The sequence below is a fragment of the Manacus candei genome, unplaced genomic scaffold (genome assembly GCF_025592945.1).
Source record: "Manacus candei isolate 608988 ecotype Guabito, Panama unplaced genomic scaffold, ASM2559294v1 h1tg000034l, whole genome shotgun sequence".
NCBI lineage: Eukaryota > Metazoa > Chordata > Aves > Passeriformes > Pipridae > Manacus > Manacus candei.
In genome coordinates, this window is record NW_026138082.1 from 6,987,381 (window position 1) to 7,000,374 (window position 12,994).

Sequence of the window (12,994 nt, forward strand, 5' to 3'; positions counted from 1 at the left end):
GCTCCCCGCACACATTTCTTTCTGTACTCTTAACCCACCACAACTCTTCGAGCACAGTTCATTTTGTCCATTAACAGCTTGCATTTACTTCTGTTTCCATTCTGAAGTCCCTCAAGCATTGACAGGAATGTGATAGCTATAAAGCTACTATCATTTGGCTCCTCCGGAATCCAACTGCACAGCAACCACCCTGGAAAGATGCCAAGCAAACTAGCATCTTGGAAAGTTTAGGTTAGCTCAAGGTGATGAGAGCACCCCCTCTAAATATGCTTCTTCTTGCTTTAAAAGGCTACAGTGAAGTGCTTGTGTACAGCTGTGATTTAGGTCTAAATCAAACTACAGCCAAGTCTATTTTGGATCAACATTTGTAAGGATATGTTGTGGCACTTACATAAATAAGGCAGCAATGTTGTGCAGCATACTGGCTAGAGCATATGACCAAGAACAAATAAAAGCATGCTCATATTATTTACTTCTAATGAGTTCATGATCATGGAGTGAAAGCAGGGGTCCTTCTGAAACAGTGAATCTGAAACTGAACTTGAAACCGAGTTATCTTTCTTGAGTTGCACACTTCAAGTGGAAGAATCTCCCTGTCTCAGTTGGCTGAGTAGTTGGATCTAAGATATCATTTGTCTGAGCTGTTTGAAAACACAGAAGGGAAGGCATTTTTACTGATACACCAGCAGTCTACTCAGGGACTTGAAATTTGGCAAGTCTTTAAGTTAGGCATGTGTTTGAAAGATCACCTCTAGAATGGGAGAAAAAGTGAGTTTGTGATTTCTCTCTTCCCTGCCATTCCGTCTCTCAAGTCACTCGTATCAGATTTCAGTAAATGGATTACTTCATTCAATAATGATGTAAACCTCTCCATAACCTGAGACACTAATTTGAGCAGTCTGAAGGAAAAATTTGATATTTTGGAAATATTTACAGCAGTTAAATGAACTGGTCCTTTTCATGCTGTTTTGATAGCTTTTAAATTTCATAGTAGTGTTGTGGGTGGGAAACATTAATTCCTAGAAGAAAAAAATTGGCAAATATTATTTGTATTACTCTAATTGCTAGGCATTCTAATGGTAGACCTTCTTGGGACTCTACTGCGCTGCGTTCTATACACATAGAAGTTGTTACCTAAATTATTCAAGTGTAGACAGAAGGATGAATGTAATGTGATGGAATCATGACACACCGAGAAATGACGCTGAGACTAAGGATGTTTATTGCAGGCACTGAACTGCCCAAAGACCCACTACCCTATGTCTGTTAGCTCCAAGACTGCTAGTGGAGAGAGCAAATGTAAAACCTGTCTCGGAGCTGAATGAAATCTTGGGTCATTAGCCCATGTGATGAACTCAGCGGCAGGCTATGACCCAGTTTGGTATTGTCCAAAGCTAGTTTTTAGGGATAACTTAAGAAGAAATGGTTGTAAACAGAACAAGCCTCAAAAGGGAATCTTTTTTTACAATCACACTCAAATTAATGGTAAATAATTTCTCTACTGGGTCACTGCATGAAGACTTAGATATTTGTGGTAATGTAGTAACTGTATTTACAGATGTCTCAGAGGGGTTGCCTTACTTGTGATACAGAGGATCATGTTTTTCTGTAGATTTAAGTTCTAATAAAACTTTGCATTTGTTTTTAAAAGAGTCCTATCAAGCGTATACAGATGACTTCTTACAAATCAGACTGACTTAAATGATGAAGTTGCTAATGAAGGTTAGATTACAGAAATGCATGCTTCCTTCTGCAAGGCTCAAAGCTGTGCATACATAAAGTGAACCTTGTGCTTTGCTTGGGACAGGAGTCAGTCAGATCTGAAAACATGCTGCTTTTCCTATTTGAAATGCTGCTTACCATGCAAAAAAATTAATTTGCTTTAATAGCTTCATTGCATGTTGTGTCCTGTAACAGATCCACGAAGTACCTAGCAGTTAAATTTGAATATAGTTCATCCAGCTGAATTCAAGTGGTACTCCAGTGACATCTTAAGTACATTTAAGACAGCTGAACATGTTTTTCCTTTCTGTACAATTCATCACTGACTCCAGTTATAATGAAACATTCTGCCTTCAACACTTTAGCCAAATAATTACTATGAGAATGAAATCTCTAAGTCTGCTGGGACTGAATAATAAAAGCAATTTCACTTTACTGTACTGGTCAAACCTCAAAGTTTCTCTAAAAAACATGCTGGTTAAAGAAGGGGAAGAAATGTCATCAAATTTAGAGATCACTTCCGCTCTTAAGTTTTCTACTCCCTGTGATTACTATCACATTTACATAACAACTAGTTTGTGAAGAAAAGTATGTTTAAATTTATGCTGCCATAAATGCTTTTCCCTTATTTTTATTGCAGAACAGTTTGTGATTGTATGCACAAAACCCTGCTTCTCAACAGAAACCATGACAGCATGCCAGCCTGCCATGAGGCACTTTTCTTTCTACACACCCTACCCAGCTAGATTTTAGAAACAAGCAAAAAAAACCTTTATTGTACACAGCTACAAAATCACATTAACTTAAGTATTTCTTCTCCATAGTAATAAAGAAGTCATAGAAAACACCCACATATCTAGCAACACCTCACCAGTCTCCCACTGACAGCCAAGATAAGATTCCCTTAATTCTCACTACTTAGCTAGCTAGTAGAGGCATTTTACTACAGGAAATCGAACCTTTATTTCTTACTACATGTTACTAGAATTTGAGACTTTGCTTTAATGGACTGTCTCTCTGCTACCATCTCTTCTCTCTTCTGCTGACGTTCAGAACAGAACCAAAACCCAGGCTTGTACTCTAGCATCTCCTGATGATAATGCTCCTCTCTTGCCTAACAATGTATTTATGTATTTACATTTACAGTTCTAGCAACCAGGACATCCCTGAGCCTAGACATGATCCCTAATTGGAATTCAACATTTTGGAGTTTTCAGCTTGATCATAAGTCATTCAGACTAGTAAGCTTCAGTTCAGCACAAAACATAAAACACAAACAAACAAAAAACAGTATCAAATATCATGACAAAGTAGAATCTGATGGAGGGTCCATAAAAGAAAGATGAGCAGGTAAGCAAGCTATTAGTACTTACTCAATTTCATGATAACAGAAGTAACCAATGAAATCATTAGGAATCAATAAAAACCAACAGGACTTTTGCCATACAACACACAGTAAAATCCTAGAACCTCTAACAGAAATGTTTTGGAAGCCAAAACTTAAGAACTGTATAAACCACTGAAGGATAAATCTACTGGTAGTTATTAATCAAAGGTTTAGATACAAACCTTAACTAAGTGTCTTGTTTAAAACAATGAATACTGGAAACAAACAGGGAGTGAGATCTTATTTCTAACTGACCCCTGCTGTGGACAGACTTACCAGGCAGACCTTTACACAAGCCCAATTAACAGGCACAGATCAATTCTGTTGAAGTTTTACAAAGACAGATGATCCTAGCAGATTTGCAGCATTGAAAATGGCAGAATCTACAAACTGAACTGACACTGTATCACAGTTTGGGATTATACCTTCTGCGAAGAAAAATGTCAGTAGGTACAATCTTACAGCAATATAATGTTGTCTTAAAAAAAAAAACACATGTGAAAACCCACATGTGCACTTTTGTGGAAAAAAATGCAAAAATCTAGACTAGCTCACATATGCAAATCATAGCCAAAATCTAATCCAATGGAGGAAGAGCTTTGACCTCAATTCCAGATTTCAAATCTGATGCAAATTTTTAAAGCTGGTAATTTTTTGTTTTCATGTGTGAGTTCAGTTAGGGTTCTGGAGTGTTTTGGTAGTTATTCATAAAGTGTAATAGAACCAATATTAAAATTTAGAGTTCTAGAGGTGACAGGGATTTAAGTCATGAGCATCAATGCAGAATTTTTTGAATTATTGTCAATGTGGGTGTTAACAAGCTATTGTAAAAAAGAGGGTCATTAACTACATGTGCTGGCAGGTCCAGCTAGCTCTGTCTCTATTCAAATGATGACCATTCTTTTGAGAAATGGCACCATACGACAGCCGTAGTCCTAGAGCGACATTTTTAACAGAAAGTCCCTATGAGAAATGTCATCTGAGGCTTTGAGCTTTGCTAATCTTTCTTATTTACCAATTAATGCAAACCACAAGTACGCTTGCAAACAGGAAATTAAAATAAAAATATTTTATACCTTCCCTAAGTGTGATCTCTTAAATATGAACATACACACCTTCACTACTGAACTTTAATTCATATATTCTCTTCCACATTTCTCTGTTGCCCTCAAGTTGATGTTGACAAATAAAATAATTTTGTTTCTTACTAGTAACAGTTGTTTTATTTTAAAAGGAAAAGGTCGTGTATTGTTGTTTCCTAAAACAAAAAGCAAGGTAAATATAAACTAATTTTAATAGTAGTTATGCGCATGCAGTACATGCATCTGTATTTGGGACTTCTTATGTGACATTAAAACATTCCAAATACATATTTAGATACCTTAAATGTAAACCAATGCAAATATTATCAGAATGATAATGTTATTTTTTGGAGATCTATGTTGTGATAAAACTCACTTGTTTTATCTTTGCATCTCCATTGCACAGAGAAGGTTTAATCTTGGGCCTACAAGCAAGATGGAAAGGGATTTTTTACAAGTGCATGTAGCAATAGCACAAGGGGTAATGGCTTCAGACTGAAGGTGGGCAACTTAGATTGCATATAAGTTTTTTTATAATGAGGGTGGTGAACCACTGGCTCAGGTTGTCCAGAGATGTAGTGGATGACCCATCCCTGTAAACATTCAAAGCCAGGTTGGACAGGGCTCTGAGCAACCTGATCTAGTTGCAGATGTCCCTGCACATTGCAAGTGGGCTGGACTAGATGGCCTTTAAAAGTCCGTTCCAAACCAAACTATTCTATAATTCTAATAAGGCTCCCCATGATTCTGTACGTGAGCAGCACTGACTTGGTTATGTCTCTGAGAACTGTCCGTTGCTACAGCAGACACTAATTACACCAAATGTAACATGATCCATTTTAAAACAGCTTACATTTTTTGCCATTGTGGCTATTAATAAATGCTCTTCTGAAATCTTACTAAGTGCTTTGAAACAGTTCTTGAGTGTTAAGTCTAAATTTATTCATGAAATGTTTCTACCCATGTGCCTTAGTGCCAGAATTGTTTTTAATCTAGACTAGATCTTCTCATCCACTGGTATTAATATCTACAAAATGTGTCAAGAGCAGGCACCTCCAATCATTTTTCAGTTTTCATCCACTTTCTTGTTATTCATGTATCTTTAATTCACCTCTCTGATAAAGTTTGTTATAAAACCTTGCAAGTTCCTGAGGTCAAATTAATGGGCTTGAATGACTTATTGTTGCTTGTTAAACAAGCATTCCAGGTTTGTGAATCTTCCACAACTTTGCAGATCAGCAAGATTGGCATTTTTATTACTAGGCCTATGTTTGTGTGACAACTCTTGTGTTACTCTAAAAATCACCCAGTTTTCTTACTGGAATATGTTGGGCTCAGGAGTAATGTTTTCACCTCAGGTCTGCTGACTTTTATTTCCACATGTACAGACTCTTACCTTTACCTCTGCAATCAACATCACCAATTGATAAGCTCAAAGCATTTCCTAATCCTAGGTGAATTCCAAGTCATTTCCAATTTCTATGACTTAATTCAAAGTACAAGAAGTTCTGTTTTCCTTATCAGGTCCCCAGTTTTTGACATTAATACAACCATTTTGTATGGTTGTATTTTGGGATCATATTTCTGAGAGAAAGTAAATGTATATTATTTTCTTTTAAGCTGGATATTATCTGAACTGAAGCTAAAAGTTAAAAAATAACCCAGATCAGGTTCAAATCCTAACAGTGCTTTATTCAAACAGATCCTTAATGGAGAGGTTAAAAAAAGATTCCTGCTCTTATCCATTTCTCCTATATGCTTTTAGAATACTAAATACAGCCAGCCACATGCATATTGACAGCATTTTTCCAGTTTGCTTATGTATTACTAAAAAAGGTTAGGAAACAGAAGCTATCAGAAGAGGACAAAATACTTACTCATACAAGTCTATCTAAAAAAGGAGTACAGATGTGATATATTTAAATATATTTGATAACCCCCCTTTACATAACTGAAAAGCAAGTTGCCCATCCAATACTTTAAACCATGTTTTAATTTAAATATTGCCTTATCCCCCCAATCACTTCATTGTGCAGCTCTCCACAAGGAACCTTTATCACTCACCACAAACAGAGCCTCGCACTAATCTCCTTAAATGTGGTCTCTCGGGGAGGTAGCGGTATTTGCATCCAAAGATACTGAGGTTTGACGTGTGATCTCCGAAGAAGCGGAGCTGGCGGTATCTCTCCCCACAACGGTAACAGAAATTAGTGTTACACTGTGAACAGGTCATGTGGTCACACCCTTCGGTTCTCTGGATGTGGATCTGTATGAGAAGAAGGAAAAAAAAAGTTATTTTCCCCCCTCCTTAAGCACAGGACAGCAGGCACTACCCAGTACAATCCATTTGCCAGATGAAAAGACACTGCAAGCAACACCTTGCTTAAGCCTGCATTTGCATTAATTAATACTGCACCTGGCTTAAGACAATAATGGTTTTCTAAGGCAAGCTTCAGAGCATTAAATATGAGTTATAAGTTGTTTCCAGATTTCCATTTTCTGTATAATTCTCCTTCCTTGCTTAAACACTCTTCATATCAGATGAGAATATGAGTGATCCTTGCCCTTACTGAAAATTTGTTTTTATTTCTGAAAACATTGGTTATTTATTTCTGAAGACACATTAGCACTGAACTTTATTAAAAATAAAAGCAGCACAGTAAATGTAGCTACGAACTCTGTTTGATCTCTCCACAGATGGGTTTTCCTCTCACACCACCTGTGGCCCCATCCCTTCCCCATCACAAATTGATTTGGCATTTTGTAATATACACCAGAAAGACACTGCTGTTACAGTGAATCGTTTCACAAGTATTTTTGTTGTTGTGGCATTGTTTGTTGTTGTGGTTTTTTTTCCCCAGAAAGATTCCACAAACCATATTAAAAATTACACCAAGCGTCATGATGCCCACAGTAGAGCATGAAGCAGGGCTGCCTAAGTTCTACATCCATCTTTCTGCTGATTGCCAGCAGAAGTAGTTCCATTCCTGTATCTCCATGTACTCTTCTGCAAACTGATAAAATTTACCTACTTTGCATAGACCTAATAAAGCTCTGTTTTTTGTTAACAGTTCCAAGAGTCTTTGGAGAGAGGGTAATCCTGGTCCTGAGTATTCCACGAAATCAAATATGATTACATGCTACTTTAAATCTTGTCAATGAAAACCACAGTTAATGGAGTGGTAAACACACGCTCTTCCTAGCCCACAGAATTGCTACACACATCCCACATACAACCCTTGTCCCACATCCTGAGACCACATTCCACAGTGGTCCACAGAAAGGCAGATAAAATTACCTAATAATTGAGGCTGAAAGTGACTCTTGGAGGTCATCTATTTTAACCCCTAGCTCCAAGCTGGACTAACTTCAAAGTCAGATCAGATTGCTCCAAGTCTCATCCCATTAAATTTTAAAAATTTCCAAGTATGGGTATGTCACAGCCTCTTTCAGCAACCTGTCCCATGCTTCACCATTCTCCCTGGGAATATTTTTTCCTGTTACATCCAACTGGAATTTTATCTGTTGAAACTTGCAATGGATAAATGAATGCCTCCTGAAATTCCTACAGATATCTACATATATTTATTTTTCAGGGAGATACAGGCAAAGACAAGGCATCACCACTCTGTGACCCTGCAAGCATCAGAGACACTGATAGCTCAGGTACCTCAAGAGAGGCTCATGGCTCCTGAGGTATCCAACCTTATTGAGAGGGTCATATGTGTTTGTTCTTTGGTGCTGATCAGGGGTCATCTGGGATCACACCTGACTCACCCACACATCTACTGAAATTGGCACTTTATACATGTAGCAAAGTGATGTTTTCCATCAGCAATATTCACGATAAAAGATCCAGTGGCAGATGTAGTTAACAGCAGTTCCAGATACACCTGCCAACATCTCTTTGTCAACAGCAGTGATCTCAGAATTTGCACTTCTACACTTTCAAATGCTGTTTTCAAACATAAGAGAAAGACATTCACAAAAGAGAGAATTGGGCTATAAAAATACTTTCTAGTGAGAAAGGATTCTAGTGGACTTACATTTGCCCCAGAGAAGGGATGCAAATAGCATCCCTTATGACCAAGCAACCCTCTCCACCCTGAGAAAGCCTGCTGTATCACAGCTGCCCTGTTTTCCAGAAGCACCTGAAAAAACACCATTGCTGATGAGCTTTATAAGCCACTTGATTTTAAAACTTTCACATTTAAGCACTGAATAAACAAAGTAGAAACAGAAGTCTACTTAATATTGTACCAATTTAAGAATAACTTACCAAGTTATATGCTATTTTCTTCTAGAAGGGACATTATATTGTCAGTTTTTGTTTTTACTTTTCAGGTTACATGTGAAAAAATGTTGACCTTGCTCATGGAGCCATAGTTTAATGTAATTCCTAAGATTAACTTGAACTGAAATGAAGGAATTTTATTAGTGACTTAATGTATTTTAACAAATTAACTTTAAATTTTAATTCCAATTAGTTTTTCGGGGGATTGAAATTCAGAAAGCAACTATATGGACTTCTGCAATTTTAGAGGTAACTTTCCTTATCTGCTGATTCCATCTTAAAAATGTACATGAGGCAACTAGATCTTATCCCACCAATGAGAATTAACTGGTTGTTTTATCTTCTTTTTGAATCAAAACCATTTAATTCTCCTTTCTCTTCTCTAATTTACCAACCCAATTAAGTTACAGACTTTCAGTTAGGATGGATGGTATGAGCCTGGAACCTATAAAAACCCTAGATGCAAACCAAAACTACTTCATGTTTCAAAAATAAATTAATTTTTTTGGTAGTAAGAACTTCAAGAAGATGTTGGGAATAGCTTTATATGTTCTACCATTCATACCTTTCATAAATATTTCACACCTTTTAGAAACTACCTGCCAACTGCCTACCCGTGCTTTCCTAGATGCAAACCAGCTCCAGTTAGCTAGGCACCACTGCTGAATCATTTGACAATCTACTTGTTTCTACTCTAAGTCCTCCAGTCATACTGTCCTCTTTAAACATAAAAGAAGTTGATACTTCTTTTATGGGATTTATTTTATTACAGACACATACTGCAATTACATATACTTTATGTTGCTTCCTCAAAAAGTAAACCATAAAAAAAATTTTAGTGAATACTTATCTGCACATATGTAACTATCTTCAAAAGCTGCCAATCTGGAACAACTGATTGTACTTGCCCATATTTTTTTGGTTGAAAGAACTTTCCTTTTTACAGTGAGGAGAGACTTTATCAAAAAAATGAAGTTAAAAAAAACCCCCAAACCTCAGATGCAGGGCTTGGACTCTTGGTCACATGCACACAGACTGACGATGCCAGATGAACTCTGCTGCTTTCAAGCCTAAGACATGACATCTCACCAGATCAACTTCAGCTCTGGTTCACATGGACATGCCTCCCTGCCCTCCAGATAATCCACTGACAGAGATGGATTACAAATCTATAAATTGAGAAAGCGATAGCTGATGGATCAGATATCAAATGACTGTTCCTGCTCCACTGGCAATACCATGGTATGCAACAGGCAGCCGGGGGAATGTATGGGGCCAGGAATGCAGCTTGCTATAGTTAGCTGCAGCTGTGTTCCCAGCAGCACCATGAGGGTAGAAGAGGCAAGGTGAGAGCATGATGACTGCAAGCACAGTTTCTGCCTCCAAACATTCAGTAAATGCAACAGACTTCATCCTACACCCAGTACCCATTCAAAACCAAAGACATACCCTCACCTTACATGGCTTCCAGAACAAGAGGGGTAAAAATTACACATCAAAGGCAAACACACCTAGCTCAGAGTCTTAAGGAAACAACTAAAGTAGCACAGTGGCTATTTCAGACCTTCACTTTACCTCCTCTGAATGTTAGAAGTCCTCTCATAGAAATCTTTTAGGGAAATCACTGCCAAAAGTTCTGAAGGTGAGAATGGCCGTTTCTCCTTCACTCCTGAAGAGAATCTGCACAGCTTTATCCCTTTGTATACAAATAAGGACACTCCTCCCTCCAGAGGATGAGAATTAATTTGCAGAGCACCTTCAAAATCTATGCCCTGAGTTATAACACTTATAGTAATCAGAACAGATAAGCCACAGATAAGAAGTACACACTCCTTTATTTGCATTGACATCCTTGTTTACTTAAACTTCTGTTGCTGCTTCAAGCTTTCTAAACTAGAGCTGCTGTGTGGTCTTTCCTCAGACAGTGCTGTTTTTGAAATCTGTAGTAAGATAACACCAACATGAAGTACTTCCTTGGTTTGCTGTACTGTAAAGACACTTGCGGAAACAAAGGCATTTTCCTGCAAACACCTAGCTAGAAATTGCAAAAAATAAACCCCTAAAACAGTAGTAGGGAAAGACAAGTAATGTTATAGATTTAGTCAAATGGCATCTAAAAACATGTAGCAAGTTTGCATGCATTAGCCAGCTCTCTCTAGAACAGGACCAGCACTTTTTGGACAAGTCTTGTTGAGAAAAATTGTCTATGCTGACTTCCTTAAAATAGCTTATAGTAAATTTGGAAAAGGCTCTATTAAAAACAAAAAAAATATATAAAAACTAATTTAAGATACAGTTAAAAAAAATTAGTGTATTTCCATACTAATATACAATCAAAACATGGATCTACAATTACACAGTTGGACAGTGTGTAACATTATTATCTTATGTAAACACACTTTAGAGAGACTAGGTAAATATAAGCTATTTCTATTAGATTCACTGAAGCTGTATCCAGTTACAGCAAAAAGCAATCAAGTTTAAGTTTATTCAACAGTCCCCACTATATTCAGATTACAAAGGATTATGTTTTTTCAAAGCACTTACCAAAGCCACTGAAAAACTTGTGAATACGTGCCTGAGGATCTGCCAATACATACACGCCCCCATAAATGTGTTTCCATTTTCTCACCTGCATGCCCAGACAAGATAATAATAGTGCATTTGACTTCTCTGTGGTACAGGTACTTAAAGAGAGAGTCTGTGTGTGCGTGTGTGTGCGTGTGTGTGCATCTATGTGGTCTGTATAAATAATTATCTCCAGAAGGTATCTGTAAAATATGGTCACAGTTTACACTGTAATCAGTAACTTCGGAAGTTACCAGTAATTTTACAAATTGCCTAAGCAAAGAAATTCTACCTCTACTGAAATTTCTATCTCTAATTTTTCTTAGTTTCAGTTTTAGTGTAAAGACTGAATACTAATATCTTCAGACAAAATTTCATCTTGACTTTTTCTCAATCTGTAAACTTTGGCTGCTGCAAATTTTTAACCAACACATGAAAGAGGTTAAAAATAAAATATGCTGTCACCTGAAACATTGACTATGTGGACCTAGAACAAGAATAAATTAAATGGTATGTTATCAACTCTATTTTCTCTGTCTTTCTCTTTATTTTATTTGGAAATATGATTGTCATTTGATTCAATGTTATTTTATATAGAGGTTTTAGGGGGATGGCTGGAGAAAGAAAGGCAGAGAAGTGTTAGGTCTAATCCCCTTGACTCCAAACTGTTAACTGTTGGAATGCTTATCCCCACGTGCCCAGATATCTACTAAAGACTTGATGAAGAGTGCTGCCAAAGATGTATTTTTTTAATTACTCAATAACAGTTGAAAAAAAAGAAAGAAAAGAACAACAGTACCACTAACCATTGGCTAACTGTCCTTTGATTACTTGCTAGTTATAGATTTGACTTAAAAATAAACAATGTGTTGATAGAAACATTTTGGAGATTGCAGACAGGAAGAATATTTTTCATCTCTGAAGAAAAAAGTATCAGGAGTAAGGGTAGCAACACAGTTTATAACAAAGTTGAATTCCCTCTTCAATATTCACTTACAATACACATCAACAGAAAGGACTTGACAGAGTTTCTTTTTTCTGTGCTAGTTTCATAACTTTCCATACTGCCTCCCACCATGTAGGAGGTTTTATTTTCCTTTGATTATGGAAAGAAACCTAAAGTATTTTTGAAATTAGCAGCCCAACTCATGTAATTTTATGCTTCACAATTAGTGACAAGCCACAAAAGTTTCAGGTGTCTAGCTTTTTTTTTTTGAAGATGGTGAAAAGAGTTGTACATTTAAATATGGCATTTTAAATTTATTACTTATTCAGGTTGAATATGTTAGAGTTAGTGGTTTTAGTTCCTTTCTCTTTCCAGCTAGCAGCCTTCTTCCCCTTGTTTTTCCACATTCATACTTTTTTGCTTGGTCCACTTTCTTCTTTTTTTGGACAACTTATTACAATAGTTACATTATTTGCATGGTCACAAAATCTGAATCCGGACACAAAGAATTAAAACCAAAACACAGGTCCCACTCCAAAAGGAACAAAGGATTTTATTTTATGACTTCCCAGAAACTGAACATTTTTAGAACTGGCTCAAACCTATCAACTCTTACCAAAGAGCAAGCTGTAAAAACTCTGTTAAAATGTCACATGTGCATGAGGGAGGGTAAACAACTAGCTGCTGATTTTAGAGCTTTCCAATTTTGCTTAGTGTTTCAAAATCTTTCAAGCTATGGCATCACAGGCATTTCTTTCCCAAAGACCAAAATGAGACACTTACTAAGCTGCTGAACATTTTCTTATTTGCACAGTGTAAGGCTCAAAGTGTGACATATACTTGGTATATATTACAAGTAAATCTCCCTTTCAATATTTATTTTCTACCAAACATTCCAGTTTCCTTACTTTGTCCTGTCTATGTAGATTTAGAGCAATAGAAAATTTCAGATTAGGTATTCTCTTTCAAAAAAAAAAAAAAAAAAAAAAAGGACA

At 36.7% G+C, this 12,994-nt stretch overlaps 1 protein-coding gene across 1 annotated transcript in view; it reads right to left on the minus strand.

Annotated features, from left to right (window-relative positions):
* RNF217 (ring finger protein 217) overlaps positions 1-12,994 on the minus strand; it is a 56,721-nt gene that overhangs the window by 2,954 nt on the left and 40,773 nt on the right. Inside the window, exon 4 of the mRNA XM_051792234.1 lies at positions 6,256-6,457. Coding sequence (XP_051648194.1) covers positions 6,256-6,457 — 202 coding nt within the window. The remainder of the gene's footprint in view (positions 1-6,255; positions 6,458-12,994) is intronic.